This window comes from Cricetulus griseus, chromosome 8, assembly GCF_003668045.3.
Source record: "Cricetulus griseus strain 17A/GY chromosome 8, alternate assembly CriGri-PICRH-1.0, whole genome shotgun sequence".
NCBI classification, from domain to species: Eukaryota; Metazoa; Chordata; class Mammalia; order Rodentia; family Cricetidae; genus Cricetulus; species Cricetulus griseus.
This window is the reverse complement of record NC_048601.1, coordinates 87,419,873-87,437,294: the sequence shown is the minus strand read 5'-3', so window position 1 is coordinate 87,437,294 and position 17,422 is coordinate 87,419,873. Positions and strand designations below refer to the sequence as shown.

At 42.6% G+C, this 17,422-nt stretch overlaps 1 protein-coding gene across 2 annotated transcripts in view; it reads right to left on the bottom strand.

Moving 5' to 3' along the window:
- The window catches only part of Cpvl (carboxypeptidase vitellogenic like), a 115,320-nt gene that overhangs the window by 37,715 nt on the left and 60,183 nt on the right, over positions 1-17,422 (bottom strand). For both annotated transcript variants that reach the window (XM_027429653.2, XM_035448935.1), the window contains one exon: positions 1,328-1,510. In XM_027429653.2, coding sequence (XP_027285454.1) covers positions 1,328-1,510 — 183 coding nt within the window. The remainder of the gene's footprint in view (positions 1-1,327; positions 1,511-17,422) is intronic.

Here is a 17,422-nt window from a genome sequence, read left to right as displayed (position 1 = left end):
ATTACAACTAACAACTCAAGAATGTAATTGCTTTAAAAGTATCTAGGGAATTTTTGCCAAAAACATTTTGAGGGCCAGAAAGTAAATTTCAAGTGGTTGAAATTATAAAGAATACGTGGCATTTTAAACCACAAAGCTACAATAGAGTATATTCCCTTCAGCTTATAATAAATACAAGAATAGAAGAGGCAAAATGATTGAAAATGAAGCAATATACTTCAAAATAACCCAGTGGCCAAAGGGGATAAAATACAATGTGAATTATGAATGTTTTTGCTCAATAAAGCTATAATGAATCTTTGTGTACACTTAAGACCAGGGCTAACATACGTCTAACACAAACTGAAGTACAAATTAAGTGAAGGCAAAAGCTTTTGTCTTTTAAGCCTGTCTTTAAAAATTTAAAAAGTCAGCAAGCAGCTCACAGAAAAGGTAATAGCATGAGAAAGGCACAAATACTGAAATAGGACACAGAAACACAATGGAGACATCAACAAGGCAAAGCTATTTGTTAATTGAAATCAGTAGTAACTTACTTACGACTCAGGCAAGAGAGAAATAAGTTGCTAATATCAACACAGATCTTAAGAGGAATTAAACGAAGGTTACAGGAACCTATGAATTCTAAATTTTAGGTGAAATTGATTAGTTTGTGAAAACACTAAGGCCTATAAAAAAAAACGTTTTCTTAGAAAAAGGAATTCAATCTGCAATTTGAAGCTCTTTCTTGAGGAAGCCTTCACACCAGGCGAGCTGGCCTCAGCCATGCAGTTCCCCAACATTGAAAGTTACTACTGACCACTGAGAAGGGAGAAGATGCTTAGCAAGGCCCGTTATGAAGTCCACAAAGGACTGTTTCAAAACTCAAGGAGAAAAGACAATTCCAGGAGTGAAGCTTAAGCCCTTGAGTGGTGCTCACTCTGCAGGGTCAGCTATGGAGCCATCATGTTCTAGTTAGCTCTCTACATGACTTATAAAGGTGGTGGGCAGTTGCACTGAACCATCCTCAAATGATTGGCCAAGTTCCCTTTGACTCCCAAACAGCCTGGGATTTTCTCATTAATGAGTCGCCACTCCAAACCTTTCCAGTGTCTCATTATGTCTTCAGCAATGCATAGACTTCTGTCTGCCTGGACATCAACGCTCTCAACTTTGATAATGGGGCCCTATTTTCTCTGTTGAAGAGAGGGCTGTAGGAAACACATCTTGGCTGTTCTATGACTTAGATGTTTTGCCTAAGGACAGCCATGTCTTTGTGGTTCTTATGCTTTATGTTTAATCCTACCAATCCACTGCCATGACCTTTGTGCCTCCAATGTTTGCGTACCTGGTGGAATGTATCCACTTGTCGCACATAACCAGCCACGTCGGTATCAGATTTGAAGACCTTCCAAACCTTTCTTGTTGCTTTTTTGTATTCCTGTAATCCCTTCCATTCCATGGCCATTAAGGAGCGCTCTGTCAGGACGGCTGCCACGATGATATCCAGTTGGCCATTGTAAAGCAGAACCTGAAATGAAATCCAGCCCTCAGCAAGTATGGAATTCAAAAGGGATAAACAAGGGACAAATTCAGGGATGGAGGGTAAACCTGAATCAGAAATGGAAACCTGAGCTTTAGAGCTACTCTCCCAAGAGGCTAGCCTAGCAGATCTGAGACTCCAGGTCACCAAACACAAGCACCAGCAACCTGAAAGAAACTCTGGTCTTCTCTCAGCCAATGCATCCTTCCAAACTTAATTCATCATAGTCAGCAGGCAACTGTGTCCCAAAAGACAAGTGAAGAGGCTTTCCTGGACTCAGTCAATGTTGATCTCTTCAGTTTCTGTGGTTGGTCTGAATGCAGACCTTTGGTTGAGTCCTCAAATTGGATTCCACTGTGTATACTATTTCTGCCTTTGAGACGTAGCCTTCTTTAAAGTTTTATGCAAATTTAAAAGGTGTGTGTGTGTGTGTGTGTGTGTGTGTGTGTGTGTGTGTGTGTGTGTGTTCATGTAGGTATGAGCAACTTACTTGGCTATCTAGAAAGAGGGTATATGTATTTTAATGGAACCAAGAAATACTACACTTTGAATTTTACATTGCTTGATCCTCCTGTGTCATTTGTAGCAACTGCAACATCTTCAACAGAAAGATAGACACAAATACTCAAATAACCCCACACCACTCCCAAGTTTTCTTTGCTTTACTGTGATGGTCACTAATCCACAGTGAGGGGAGTCCTTCCATTCCAGAACACACCTTTTCCTCCCACAGGAATGGATACCACAGAGAATCCTGGGATGAGTTCCTTCTCTCCACACAACTCACAGTTCACATGTCAAGAGTTTATAGGTATGGGATACTTTCTGTTCCCAGTAACACTCTTTTGTGAAATGTACTCTAGAAAAAAATTCATTTAACTATGCTCCTTGAATCCTATTATAACCAAGAACTTAACAAAACCCAACATCTTGTAAATGGTATGAAGTTAAATGTACCGTGGTACAGGAATTTTATGGAATAGTGTAAAGTCATTTAAGTATTTGGTTGAGCCGTTGAGTGAGGTAGGATATGCTTATCATAGAACTGAAATATAAAAGCTGAAAGTCTAACGTAAGGCATATTACAGTCACCTCCCTCTCTCTCTCTCTCTCTATATATATATATAGATATATATATAGATATAGATATAGATATAGATATATAGATATAGATATAGATAGATATAGATATAGATAATATAGATATATCTATATATATATTATATATACCTCCCTCAATATATTCATATATATATATATATATATATATATATATATATATATATGAAATGAAAAGTTTGGAAAAAGATGTGGTACATTAATTTACACAATAGAGACCTGAGCTACTCCTATTCGTCTACACTGCTTACATGGTACTAACAAGATCATAATTATCATAAAGCATTGCCATTTTACCCAATCAAGAGGTTTTCCTAGACACTGTGCAACCTTTGATCTCCTTGGAGGTTCTGCTTTGGCCTCAGTGGGGAGACCTTTAGTTCAGTCTTGGATATCAAGTGTTTGTTACATATGTTTCCATCTCTGCATGGCACAGGCTTCCTAAAGGGCTTGAAAGTAATTAAAAAGCCCAGGACTTGACACACTCCCAACCCTCAAACAGAGGTGGGATAGGCTTCAGGCTAAGATGAAAGAGTCCTGGGCCTCCACCACAGGAACACTCAGCCTTTCATGTTTCTCGGCCACCATCGCCTCCCCCTCTCCTACACAGGAACCCAAAGGAAAAAGTCCTTGATAGATTTAAGGCCATTTTTAAAGACTTGACTCAACTGAGCAATAAAATATTTGCATTGTTTATACAAAACACTGCCTCAAAGGCTTCTAGTACTTATGGTCTGTGCAAAGCCTTGTATAGCTGTTCCAGCCAAAAGTATGGAAACAATTACATGTGATGGGTACCAGTGAACAAGGCTCACATGTTTCACCATTCTAGGAAGGCCTCATTATGGCTGACTAACAAAGATAATCACATACAAAGTAATCCTCCTTCCAGGATTCAGTGAATGCTGATTAATTAGCAATTAATTGCCAGGTTGTCTGTTCATCTGGGCTGACTATAGCTATGCTATGAGCTAGCATCTTCTCCCAGATGTGTCCCTGGAAGCTACCTTTTTATCATCACTGTACTTAAGAAGCCAGCATAAGGTTGTTCACTTGTTTATTTTTTCATTCTTAAGGGACATTAACAAAAGTCACAGCTTACAGGCTTGTCTGCACAGTATTGCAGTATGTGTTTGCTCATCTGACCTGAGACACATCCCACCCCTGAGCTGCTTTGCTTATCATTCCAAACTTCACCAACAAGGACACCCACACTCTGGGACAAGGTAGTTAGGACCAAGATGCACAATCTTGTGTGTAACGGATGTAAAAGACTCACTTTTGAGCGGGAAGAGGAGCAATGAATAGCCTTTCTTTCCAAAGCAAGGCACACACTTTTAATTTCTAAAAGGCACACAAATCAAAGTCAGCAAAAGCAAAATTAAATAGATGGTTGTGACCGTGGTGATTGCCCAGTTGGCTTTTTGCTAAAGCGCTCTTGCACACGTGCCAGTGAGGATGTTTCTAGAGACAACTGGCATGTATATTAGTGAAGCAGGTGGGTGAAACACCTGCCCTGAACGTGAGTGGTACTCTTCAACAGGTTGGGGGCCCAGATGGAACAAAAAGTCAGGAACAGAAGAAGCCTGTGGGTCCTATGCTCAACCTTCTTCTGCAGGCACAGTGTGGTGCTGCCACTTCTCATAGGCTTTCCAGACTCTCCACGTTTTCAACACCCACTTGCACCAGTCACACCCTGGCGTTAGGGTAGGTGGCTTCTTGGTCTTTATCAGGTGACCTGAAGACTGGATGAGTGGGTAAAAGAGCCCAGGGTGCAGCACCTGTGAGCTGAGAAGCCAGGTACCAGTAGTCCGGAAGCCATGAGCATGAGCTGTTCACTCACATTCAGAGAGACACATGGGTCTCAGGGTCATGCTTGACCCCCCCCCCCCATACTCCTTAAGACAACAAAAGATGTACACACCTACGCACACCTGGCTTTTCCCAGATAGGTCAGCAGGGATATAACTCCACTTGTCCTATACTGAGGAGTTTCCCAGGACCAGGATTTTCAGTGCTAAGAGCAAGAGAGTCACTCAAACTTACCCACTGAGCATGATGGTAATTAAACAAAGTCTAGAGACCAGGAGAAGAGATAGAAGTGAGGTTTTAGCTACATTCCTTGTCAGTAGTGCCTCAAATTAAACGAGAAGCAAGGAAAGACAGTTGGAGCTGTTCTCCAGAAATGAACCAGGCAGCCCCCTGAACACTCCAGTTTCCCGCACTTTTGCCTGTCAGCTGTGAGACTGACAAGGAGCAAAGGCATTCTTACAATGTTTTCCTTTGCTCTCTGGAAGGCTGGCTGGTTAACTCTAAAACTAGTTGTTATGATACAAGACAGAAAAATGCTTATTGTATGAAAAAAATCGGTCAAAATTTGGACTCTTATTTGTTTATACTCTATCATTGCCATGCTTTGAAAACAGATGCGTGCTTTCAAACTTGTGAAAACAATGAGGAAATGTGCTAGCAGTTTCAAAGCAGCCAAGCATGTTCAACTTGTTTCACAGCTCCATTGGTGTCCAGTGTTTAGGTCGCATGGCTACAGTGCTTGTCACAGTGAAAAACTGCATGGCAGGCAGGGACACTAAGAGCAAGCTGGGTGCCTCAGTTTGACAAAGGATATGGAGGAAGAACCTGCAAACCTTGTGGGGGACTGAATATCGGGTCCCAGTTTCTGGCCACCATAAATAGCAGTGGCGCCAGGAAACTCCGGCCCACTATTGTATTGTTAATGTCAGCAGGGATACTTTTGTTTACCATGGCCTCAGGATAATATGCCTCCTTATTTGCATATCGATGCACCTAAGCAACTGTATAGGCCTACACCTGGGAGGGAGAGGAGAGGTCTGTGAGTAACTTGAGGACAGAAGGTTAGGAGCCAAGCGGGAGAGCAGCAAGAGGAGAGAGAAGAACAAATAGAGAAATGGTTGCCTCGTAGTATTAGCAGGATGGTTAAGAGATATCAGAAAAGATGGCTAATAAAGAAATGGCTCTAGTTCCACAACATGGAACTGAGAGTTCTCTAAAGATGACGAGATGCCTGTGTTTGGTCTTTATCGCCGTTGGGTTCCTCGAAGCTTCCAGGTCCACACACCCCCACTCAGGTAGAACCCCATGGACTAAGGCTAAGACATGCTGGGTCACGACAAAACCTCCAACACTACCAGTCCCGTTTCTCATAGCAACTAGATAAAGCAGTTTCATTTGGTTCTTAGATCATCTTAAACCTCATTCCAAAACTGAAGCGTTTATGAGCAAGGGTTCCGGCAATCAGGAAGACAATCGTCTTTCCATCTTTGATAAAAAAGCAGAGGATGAGCCAGGGAGGTGACTCAGCTGCTATCTTGCCACCAAGTTTGACTTTAATGCTTGGAACCCACATGTGGAAGAAGAGAGCTGACTTCATTTTAGAGCTCTCTTATTGTGTCCACATGTGTACTGTAGCACAATCATCCATACAGATGCACACATACATAAACACATGAATACTTGGAAAAATAAGGCACCGGAAAAGTGTTTTGATCTGTATTCTGAAGCACAGTCCTCTCCATGTGACTTTATTCTAACCCACCTTCCTGAGGAAGGGCTAGGTATGTGGTCACTGCGTTGTGAAGGAAGCCATGAGTTACTAAGTGAGTTACTAAGTGACTCCTGGATCCCAGACTTTCAAATTCCTACCTACAAACTCCTTCAGAAATCAACCTAGACCCTACAAAACAGAAGTACTGGTTCCTGTGACTAAGCGGTCAGTGTTACCAATGTCACCCAAAGCCCCTGGAAACTGCAAATGAGCGAGTGTGAAATCCAGTTCTTGTCTCCAAAGACAACCTTGGGCAGTTTGTCCACCTCTGCTGAGGTATTTCTCTCAGCCATTTCTCTCTTTGTATGAAAAAGAATCCATGGGAAGAGGTATTTTCACAGATGGTCTAATTCCTGCAATAAGGGTGGCCTTCTTTGTTTTCATTATAATTTTGTTGTTAGTCTATATTCATTGTAAACATCCTAGGTTTCATTATGACATTTCCGTACAAGTATAGAGGGTGCTCTGTTCAAAGTTCCCTTCACGTCACTCTCTTGTACATATCTCCCCTTCCTACGGATATTTATTAATAACATGATCCTGCATTCTATCCATCTTCCTGAAAATGCCAAAATCTTGTTCTCCTTTATGGCTTAATAAACTCCATTGTGTATGTATTCTATTTTGCACTTGTTTTATCTACACATGTGTTGGTGGACATCTAACCACTGTCAGGGACAGTGCTGCAATAAACATGGATGTACCAGCACCTCTGTAGCGTGCTGGCTTTGGACTCCTCTGGCTACGTACCCAGGTGTGGTACAGATGGGCCATATGACAGCTCTGTCTTTAATGGATATGCCAGATGGCTCTCCCAAGAATAACATATAAAGTTCCATCGCCAGCACCACCCAATCCTTGCTCACCGGCATTTGTTCTCCATCTTATGTTTTTCAATAGCCATTCTGACTGGGGGAAGATGGAATCACCACATTGTTTTGTTTTGGTTTGGGGGTTTGTGTGTGTGTGTGTGTGTGTGTGTGTTTATGAATGTTTGTGTGTGGGCCCACACGTGTATGTGAGAGACGGAAGACAACCCTGAGTGTTGCTCTTCAGCCACTGTCAACTTGCTGTTTTTGTTTTTGTTGCTTTGTTATTAAGACAAACCTCTCACTGGCACAGTAGCAAGGCTAGCTGGCCAGCTGGTCCCCGGAATCTTCCTGTCTCCTTGTCCCCAGTGCTGGGATTGCAAATGTCTGCCTTTCTATATAGTTTTAACTTATGTTACTCTGAGAACTATAGATATGCTGAAATTTTCTCTTAGACTTATTGGACATTTGTACTCCTTTTGGGCATTGTCTGTTCTATTCTTTTGACTGTATATTGATTTGATTCAATTTTTGTTACTTAATTTTGGAGTTCTTTATGTAATGTAGATACTAATCCCCTGTCAGATGTGTGGCTGACAAAGATTGTCTCTCATTTTGTAGGCAGTGTCTTCACTGTAATGGTTTCCTTTGATGTGAAGAAGCTTTGCGATTTCATAAATCCCACTGGTCAATTCTAGTTAATATTCCCTGTGTTACTAGCGTATGTTTTTGAAAAGCCTTGCCTATGCCTACACCCTGAAGGTATCTGTGGCCTTCCTGGGGCTGCTGTAGAATGCCATGAGCTGCCTGAGGAAGGAGCACCAAGATGTGAATGTTAACCTCACAGAGTTGTGCTTGCTTTCCTGGGCACTGACATGATAACACCAGCACAACAGAAGTAAGAGGCAATGAGGACATTTGTTCCAAGCTCCCAGCATGAAACCTACTGTGCAGTAGTTCAGAGAGTCTCAGCTCCCTCTTATTCAGTATGCACGTTAGCTTACAATGACTCAAAGGGATCCATGAAACACTTCTAGAGTAAACCTTCATGATTCGAGATGGGCCTTCATGTGAGAATCAGACACTGATCTGCAGCAGGGGGACATGCAGCCAGGGTAAGTCTGCACTCTTACGCTTGAGAGGGCAGCCTTCCAACACTCGCTTTATGCAGTTTGTCTTGAAAAATTGGAGCCACAAATCATTAAATTATTGCAGATCACAAGGAATCCCCCTGCCGGGCGTTGGTGGTGCTGCATGCCTTTAATCCCAGCACTCGGGAGGCAGAGGCAGGTGGATGGATCTCTGTGAGTTTGAGACTCCAGAGCGAGTGCCAGGATAGGCTCCAAAGCTATACAGAGAAACCTGTCTTGAAAAACAAAACAAAACAAAAAAACAAAAAACAAGGAATCCCCCCACATTGAATGCTATGCAAGTGTGGTAAATGGCACTGCTTAAAAAAGAAGAGTCTTGAGTAATACTAGAACTCACTGCTGTTCTATCGTGGAAAGCATGCTAGGTATCTTACAGAATGCCCAGAAGGCAAGTGTTAGGGGTCCCATGTTCAATGCAAGATGGTGGAGATGCAGAGAGGCACTTTAGCAGCCCCATGGTTATTCGGGATACAGAGAACAAAGTTCGAGTCTGACCAAGCACACACCATGCTTTTAATAACCTTCTTCCACAGTGCATCACTGCAAAGGTCACTGTTGGCAGAGACCAAGTCAAATTCAAAGTAAACATAAGCCTTTGGGCTGAAGAATGCCTGCTTATAGTTAACACAACAGGCACCCTAGTTCTGAATGAAATAGCAGATTTACCTCAATGAAGCTACTAGGCCCGTCCATCCACCCACAATTCCTCACCATAAAATAGGCATAAAAACCAAATAAGAATTGGGAGAGTCATGTGATCTATGCACACAGTGCTCACAGCATCCCAGGCATGGAAAAACAATTAACATTTTCTGAAATAATCTCATCACAAGCCGGGCATTGGCGGCGCATGCCTTTAATCCCAGCACTCGGGAGGCAGAGGCAGGTTGGATCTGTGTGAGTTCGAGGCCAGCCTGATCTCCAGAGCGAGTGCCAGGATAGGCTCCAAAGCTATACAGAGAAACCCTGTCAGATTCAAGCCATAACACACCCTGAGAAACTCGAATCCACACTGCCACCCAATCAGAAGAAGGAGCCTTTGGATGTGACAGGTCATGAAGGTGGGCCCCTTGGCAATAGAAGGGCACCTGGAGAGTTCTTTATTTATTTAGACATGTGATGATACCAGCAATCAGCAGGTTGCATCCCTAAGAGGACCCTGACTGAGGCCAACCATACTGACACTTGATCTCAGACTTGCAGCTTTCAAAAACAGCAAAACAAAGTCCCATTGTTTTCAAATCTCCCCAAGCTATCAAATATGTAATAGGAGCCCAAACTACAAACCATGGAACCTGGCCAACCTGCACTCTTACTTCCCCTTTGCCATGGCTGACACCATGCTGTGGCTCCCCAGTCCCCTCTCCCCATGGCTCTATTCTTCCCTAGTGTCTTCACACATAGAAGTTAGGGCAGTTGTCTCTTATAGTCAACATTAGTGCTGAAACTGTCATTTTATTTTTAAGAACAGAAAAAACGTATTTTATTGTACCCATGTCTCTGTCTGGAGTAAAAAAAAAAAATCAATAGATGTCAATCCAACTTTGCTTATTTATTTCTCCCTTTCTTGGACCTGTGGGCAGCTGAGTGTCTCTTCCATCTGGACTGATGGGAAGTGGCCTTTTGTGTGAGGTGGAGCTGACAGCATTCTCACTAAGATAGGTGAGGCAATGATGATTTGTTTGACTGCTCAATCCCCTCGTGCTAGTCCAACAGACAAATATTTATATGGGTAGCTGAAGGGCCACGCACCTGGGAACAGATCTGAAAAGGGGTGACCCTTGTCCTAATGCAGCTGACTTCTCTAAACTTTGCAGAACAGTGAACAATGAGGAGAGGAGAGGCACGTTTGCTTGCTCTTTCATCCTTGATGTTTTCCTCAGAAGAGGGGCCAACAGCAGTCGGGTTCACTCCAGCCTTTCTGAAGTGCTAGTCGTGTTAACAACTCAAACCATAAACATTGCAGATTCTCAGAATTCATAAATCAGCAGTTACCCGGGGATAACTCTGGGCAAGAAAGCCCCCTTCTCTAAGGAGCAGGGTCACACGATGGTATAAGATGGTACAAGATGGCCTAAGTCTCAAGGTTATAACCACATAGCCCCAGATGAGCACCCCACAGACCTTTGATCCATCCAGAGAGTCTCCATGCTCTCTCAACCTAGACTTTGCCTCAAATAAATTAGGGATACTACAAGACAACTGTGGTGGAAAAGGTGATGTGTGTATTCTCTTCTCGTTTTTTTTTTTCTTTTTTTTTATATAGTCTCTATAACTTAGAAGGGGCTTGAGACAGAACTGTATGCAAAGATTCATGCTGGAATATTTTCATTGCCACCAATATAAAAAGATAAGGTAGAAAGTAAATGACAGGAGGCCCACTTGCTGACCTAAACTTTACCTGTCTGATTTGTAAGTGTGCAAGGCAAAGTAAAACACATGCCTCACCCACAGACAACACAAGGCTTGTCTCCTTATGTCCCCATTGCCTATCCCCTCACTAGGAAAATTACAGAAATGCTGCTGCAGGCAGCTCGGGCCTCTTGGTACAATGGGAAAGCAAATTGAGCTTTTGTGTGAAGGGTAGACTTTTGTTGTTGCATTTTTCAATGAAAGATTTATGCTTGCATTTTGGCCCATTCACAATACATCATAATGCTTTGCAGACAAACTTATGCTCTTTTCCCAATGATCTAGTGACCTTAATCTCCAACATTTTGTGGTTTCCTGTTTGGGGAAATGATTGAACAGAAGCCTAAGCTATTCCAGGCTGCACAGCATTCCCAGCGGGCCTCTATCTTTTGAATGTCTTACTTTTGAATGTTCTCCTGTTCAGTAATCAAAAAAAAAAAAAAAAAAACTTCTTTAAAGAAACTTTCTCTGCAGATGCTAAATCATAGAAACCCTACAATGAAGCCTTCCACGCTTCCTTTTTTGGACTGCTTTCCTTATCATTCTTCTATTGCAGTCTCCATAGTTCTAGGAGCTCTTTCTGCTTGAAGGAATTAGCATGACCCAGTGGTGCCTTGCCTCCGAACAGAGAGAATTAATTGCACTAATATCCAGCTCAACAAAGGATAATTCCCAAAGGCTTCCCACACACTTAAAAGCAAAAGAAAAACTTGAATTCAACTAAGAAGTAGAACACTGAAGATCTGTTCTGACTGGAAGCAGAGCTATTACCCTTTCATGGACCCAGACCTGACTCCTGTAGTCATGGTTCACAGTCTTGGCCCTTCTCCTTTCTCCTTTCTTAATTTTTCAGGGACTCGGGGGCAGGGGGGGTGTTACACAGGAAGTCTGAATCCCCAGGATTACTTGGAAAGGACTAACGTAGAAAAATAATGCAGCTGTTGAATGAAACAGTAGTCAAACTTGCAACCAGGTCATTCGTAACTTGAGGTACTTTGCTTCCAAGTTTAGGCAAAGGGATGACAGAGAAGTGAGCTACGGATAACTATTCTGTAGGCCTGCCAGTCCACCATTGGCTGGTTTTGCCAAGAAGAATGAAGAAAAGTGAAAGTGGAGCAACAGGCTTTAGTGAATGTCCAGTGATTTCACAAACAGGGCCTTTCAGCCAAAAGCGATCGCCGCTAGTCACAACCTCGTGCTAAATAACTGAGCTGCTTGTAGAAGGGAGTGTGAAGCAAAGCCAACTTGAAGAGCATCCAGAAGGCCAATGTTCCCACACAGGGATCTTACAAGAAACTCCAATGACCTTGGAACAGCACAATGCAAAAGATGTCCCATAGTTGACCAAGAATAATGCTGCTCTGCTAAGTTTGGATATGCAGGTCCTGGTAGTCCTCTCTAGGGATCGGTTTCTCTCCTCCTTGTTCACGTAACTCTCAAGAATGTTCACCAACCATTATCAATAAAAGAAATTGAATGGCCTGGACATACCCCAGGACCAAGCCTCTACACTCTTCCTCACAAATCCTCCCAGAAGAGGGGTATCTTCCTGGTTACCAAAGAGCAACTTCAAGGTCATGTTCAAGGGACAACTCCAAAGGCTACAATAAGCTTGTCAATATCATTAGCCTTCTAAGGGGGTGGGGGAAGTCAGGGCAAGGAGCCAATTCCTTTCCACTCCATTAAATGTATTTAATTAATGTGTATACATCTGCACATAAACTAACCAACCAGAAACAACCCTGCAAAGAAAACAAATGCTCACATTTCTAGGCAGTTAAATTTGTAGTACCAATCTGCACTGTAATAGACTAAAACTGTGGCCAATCCAAACTGAGACACTCTTTAAGTCCAACATACATACAAAACTTTGAACATTTTGTACAAAGTAACCAATACAAAATACCTCAATGGTTTCTTAGTATTTACTGCAACTAGTAAAACTGTGTGTGTGTGTGTGTGTGTGTGTGTAACATTTTATATTTATACAAGTACTAAGGGTCAGTATATTATCACAATTGATTTCATTGCTATTCATATATTTAATGCACCTCCTTGAAAATCTAAATATGTGTGACTTGCATTGTATTCAGTTATAAGGCACAGATATGCTTTGTGCTAAGCTTATGCTATAAAGAACTGATTCCTCTGTTACAGCTGCCAAATGCCCCCCCCACACACACTGCACACTATCAACTCCTCCATCCTCTACCATTACCACTGTTCTCCGATTCAAAAACAATAGTATTGCTAGACACAGAAATGCTTCCCTAGAATGGCAAGAGGAGCTAGCTCAGAAGCAGTGCCACACTGCAGCTTTGGGTAGGAAGGTCCATTTCCCAGCTAGAGTTGCCACGGGTGCCAGAGGACAGCAGCATGGCTTTGCTGTGGAGAAATCCTAAGTAGCCTTCAAAAGACATTAAGAGAAACACAGAAACTCTCAAGCATAGTAGGGAGAGTGCAGGGGGTGTGCAGTGTTCAGCAAGAAGAGCAGGAGTGGGTAGCAGACCACTGTGGCCTCTGGGCCCACTGGCAGTCTCTTCTCCCATCACACACTTGCCTTTCAGTTTGAAGAGTCCAGTTCTCCATGCATGGAGATTACTTTGTCCTTCTCTTACAAGTGGACTGGGTGTGAAAGCAAGTAGGTGTTCCTCCAAAGAGCCAGGGGAGATGCTTACAGGAGTCCAATTCCCATCTGTAGAGAATAGTCCCTAGGGGCCCACCCAGGATGTCAGCAAAGTGAAAGAAACCCTACTAACTAACATCACAAGAGAAAGAAAGTGTCTGGCTTTCTCTTATCAACGAGAACTTTTTTTTATCTCCACCGGAAAACCCAGTGTCAGTCAGATACAAGCCTCTCCCCCACACTCTCAATGGCTCTATTCATCAAAGCCACTCCATTAGCTTGCAATTAGGTTTGGGGTGCCTCACTTTCTTCTAAAAGTACAGCTCCCTCATTTGGAAAATAAAGCATCCCTTTCCCCATTCTTTCTAGAAAAGTCAAACAGGTTTAAAAAAAAATAAATGGCACAAACCACTGTAGCAAATACAGAGACTGACCGGAGACTACGGAAACAAATTGAGCAGCAGAGTGATAAGAGCCTATTGGGGGATGGAGCAGAAAAATCAGGCCAGGAAGGTCAGGGGCACCTCCCCAGGGTTCAGCTTTCACTCAGTCACATGTCCCATAGGAAACCTGCCCTTGGTTGCCCTGACTGTCTTCCTATGACAAGACTTGTTTGCAGTAACAATAGCAACCATAGTTAATAACAAATTGGCTCACAGCAACAGTGAGGTTTAAAAACCTCTCACAGAATAGGCTGGACCAGTCCTTCAATAAAATCTTCCCAGGAAGAGCCCTGCAGGTTGCTGTTGTGGCTTCTTCCTTGGGCATTGGGAAGTATGGGAACCCCGTGTTCTCTCCACATCTATAGACCAGAGCCAGCTGCCACTGAATTAAGTTATGGGTTCCCAGAAGAATGGGTAACAGCCATGGGAGGAGCACTGAGTCCCAGACTGAGAAGAAAATAGTTTGACTGAGGATGGAGATGATGGTGGTGATGATGATGATGACTGCAGAATGCAAACAAAACACAGGCTAGCTTTGCATCCTGACTCTACGCTATTTGACAAGTGATACAGATCATGTCATTACCCCAGGCCCAATCTAAACATTAAATGTGAGTAAAGCTTATTATTTCATTTTTTTAAATTATGTGTTACTGTGTCCTCCTCCATCCCAGCGGGTGCTATTAGACAATGCTTTGAAATCCACTGAATTCCATCCAGTGGTCCAGAACTTTTGAACAACTGCATCATCTTTTTGCTCAGTCTCTGACCATTCCCACATGGTCTTTGCAAAGTCAGCTGACAGAATTGCCCACTTTTAGCAGCCGCCTTTCACAACAACTGGACTTAAAGGAGTATCCCTCGGTTTACCAGTTGCCAGCTCTCTGGCTCCACAAAACAAACACCATTGCCATGTACGGTCTTTCTTTCAAAACTATCCTCACTCTGCCACACTTGGAGGAGTCCAGACTAAATCCTACTTTTCTTGTTGCCCCAAATGACAATATATATTATTTTTAATGTTTTTAATATAAAGTATGTTCAAATAACAAAGTAAACTCCTGGCAAAATGACAGTGCTCACCAAGCAAAGCAATTTAACAAAATAACTCATCGGTAGATGTATTATTAAGTGCCTTGATGAGGTAAGAGGGGAAGATGCCCATCGGCCTGCGATTTGAGCATCTCTTGCAACTTAAATAAGAGAATGAACATGCAGAGAGGCTATCCATGTTCAGGTAAAATCAAATTCTATTTTATAATTCACAGGCATTCTCTTCCTTTTATTTATTGAAATGCTTAATGATAAAAAATGGCAGACAAACAAACTAACAACAAACAGTGGCAGTGCCGGGAGACACGCGTCATACAGGCAATTCACTCCACTCTTTACTTGGATTGTGGCCAGCACAGGTAGACTGACTTCACAAGAGGAAGTGGCTTCTGTGCCTACACTATTTTTATGTGACTCTGAGGGACAGTTGATTGCCTGTGGTAGGCTGGCTACAAGTACAAGAAAGTGAATGTCCCAGGCTGAACATCATCCTTCTCCTCCATGACATAGTCACCTTCTCCTTCTTGCAGTTTCTCAAGGAACAATACTCTCATGGCCTTCATTGTCTTCCAAGAGCATGGAAGAAGGGAGTCCCATAAGTTTAGGGTCAATGAAGTCTGCTTTTCCCCTGTGGCTCAAAAGATGCTTGGATCCAACCAACCAACAATGGAAGACTTGGACTCATTTAAATGTGAGTGTTTTTCTTGGCATGCTAGCCATTTACCAGACCTAGACTCCTAGACCCTAGTATCATTAACATGTGTCAGTAGAAGATAGAAACAATTAAAATGAATGCTGATACAAGCTAAACTAGAAAGATTTACCCTTTCAACTTCTAAGTTGCATTCACTCATCAGGGACTCCCCAGCCCTAAAGGAAGCTCTTTCTATAGCCTCGAGAAACAAATAAAACACCAGTGACCCAGGTGTTAAGCTTTCAGTCTGGTAACAAAATGAGAAATGAGAAGACCCTGGATTCTGAAGATGCAATTAGGGGATATTTAATGAGCTGTAGAATGATAAGTGACAGGGAAATGTAACTTTATATTTACAATTTCCTGACTAGATGAACTTTCAAACACAGCACATTAAGCCCTATCCTGGGGCCACTTAGGTTTTAAAAGGACAATTGTGTGTTGGCAAGAACAGCCATTTAGGAAAGATACCTTCCCAACCTGCAGTGCACTGCAAGGCAGGAGGGTTCTAATTCAAGGGCAGTGTGAAGGGTTGGGCCCCAGCGGCTTTTTGTTAGCAAGCTGTCACTCCTAGTTGTCAAAATGCTGATTTCACAGTGAAACGGTAACACAGTCTTGACTGGCTTTGGATATGCAACCCATGCACTTTTGGGGGAAGATGAGAACTACAGCCAGATGAAGGGAAGTTGAAAATACTTTCTGGAAAAATGAGCACAATGAGATGTCTTTTCCACAAAGAACCCAGGGACCAGGGGACCTCTCCAAAGAGCTGATTTCAAAGCCAACATCTCTATGGGATGAATACAGGCTGTTTCTGAGATTTTAGGGCTCTGCCATCTGCTGACCGCCAACTCTACTATTTTAAAATCAGGATACAACCCCCAGTCTATATAAGCAAGAATATTTATATTCGACTTATTCAGAAATGCTGCTAACATAAGGAAGGAAGATCACATATATAACATAGTCAATGGCAATTAAGGCAGCCAGTGATTTGTACTTATAACTGTGAAGTCCATTTACTGTATAGACGAACAGGCCACCTTTCTTCTGTCGCTCCACCCTTTATTTCCTTCCTTCATTCTTTCCAAACTTACTGCATGCCACTATGTGCTTATTGCTAGGACAGGCAACTACATCAACACCTTTAATGGGGAAGGCCATGGCTGGGTAGTGTTTAAGTTCTCATGGTCCTTCTAATGTAAAGGGGGTCACAAGAATCACAGCTGCAGTGGAAATAGAGCTTTGGGACAACAGGAAAGGGAAGATTAAAGGAAGCAAAGTGTATTAGTGACATCTGCGATCCATCAAGACTTTTATCGCTTCCTTTGTTCCTGTGACAATTCTTTTTCCATTTATTAAGGGTTATTGAGTTGTCTGCCCTGCGCCTGGCCCTGGGCCAAACTATGGATATGGAGTGGTGAACAGGGGAGTACACAGCTGCACTGAGAATGCTTATTTTCTATGAGATGAGATACAATTTTACAAATCTGGAGTGAAAGGAGGGGGGAATTTCAAATTCCAAGAACTTTGACCTCTGACCCTGAATGATCTTCCACACCGCCACCAAAAGGATGTAATAGCATATAATTTACAGGGCTAATCATAGATGCCCAGCACTTCGAAATGTAGAGCCAGGCACAAAAGATTATTGTAGTAGTTACCCGCTAGTTCAGATTATGGAATTATTTCCCATTATTGAGTAAAGTTGTTAGAATTCTCTATGAGAGTAGATCAGGATGTTTTCTCCACCACAGGTACTGCCTCACAACTCTTCACAACAGGTTGAGAGTCTTTCAGGACGTTTTCCCACAAAGCAGACCAAATGTTTACAATACAGTAAATTAAATCTCTGCATGGAAGTCACCTTCGTTAAAATTTCACACACATGTCTGTGTGATACATACCAAAGACTACATAGTAGCGTAGCTTGTATACAACTTTCTGAAGCATGATCAGAAATGTAATCACACATGTTGACCATCCACCCAGGAGGCTGCAGCCCTGTCC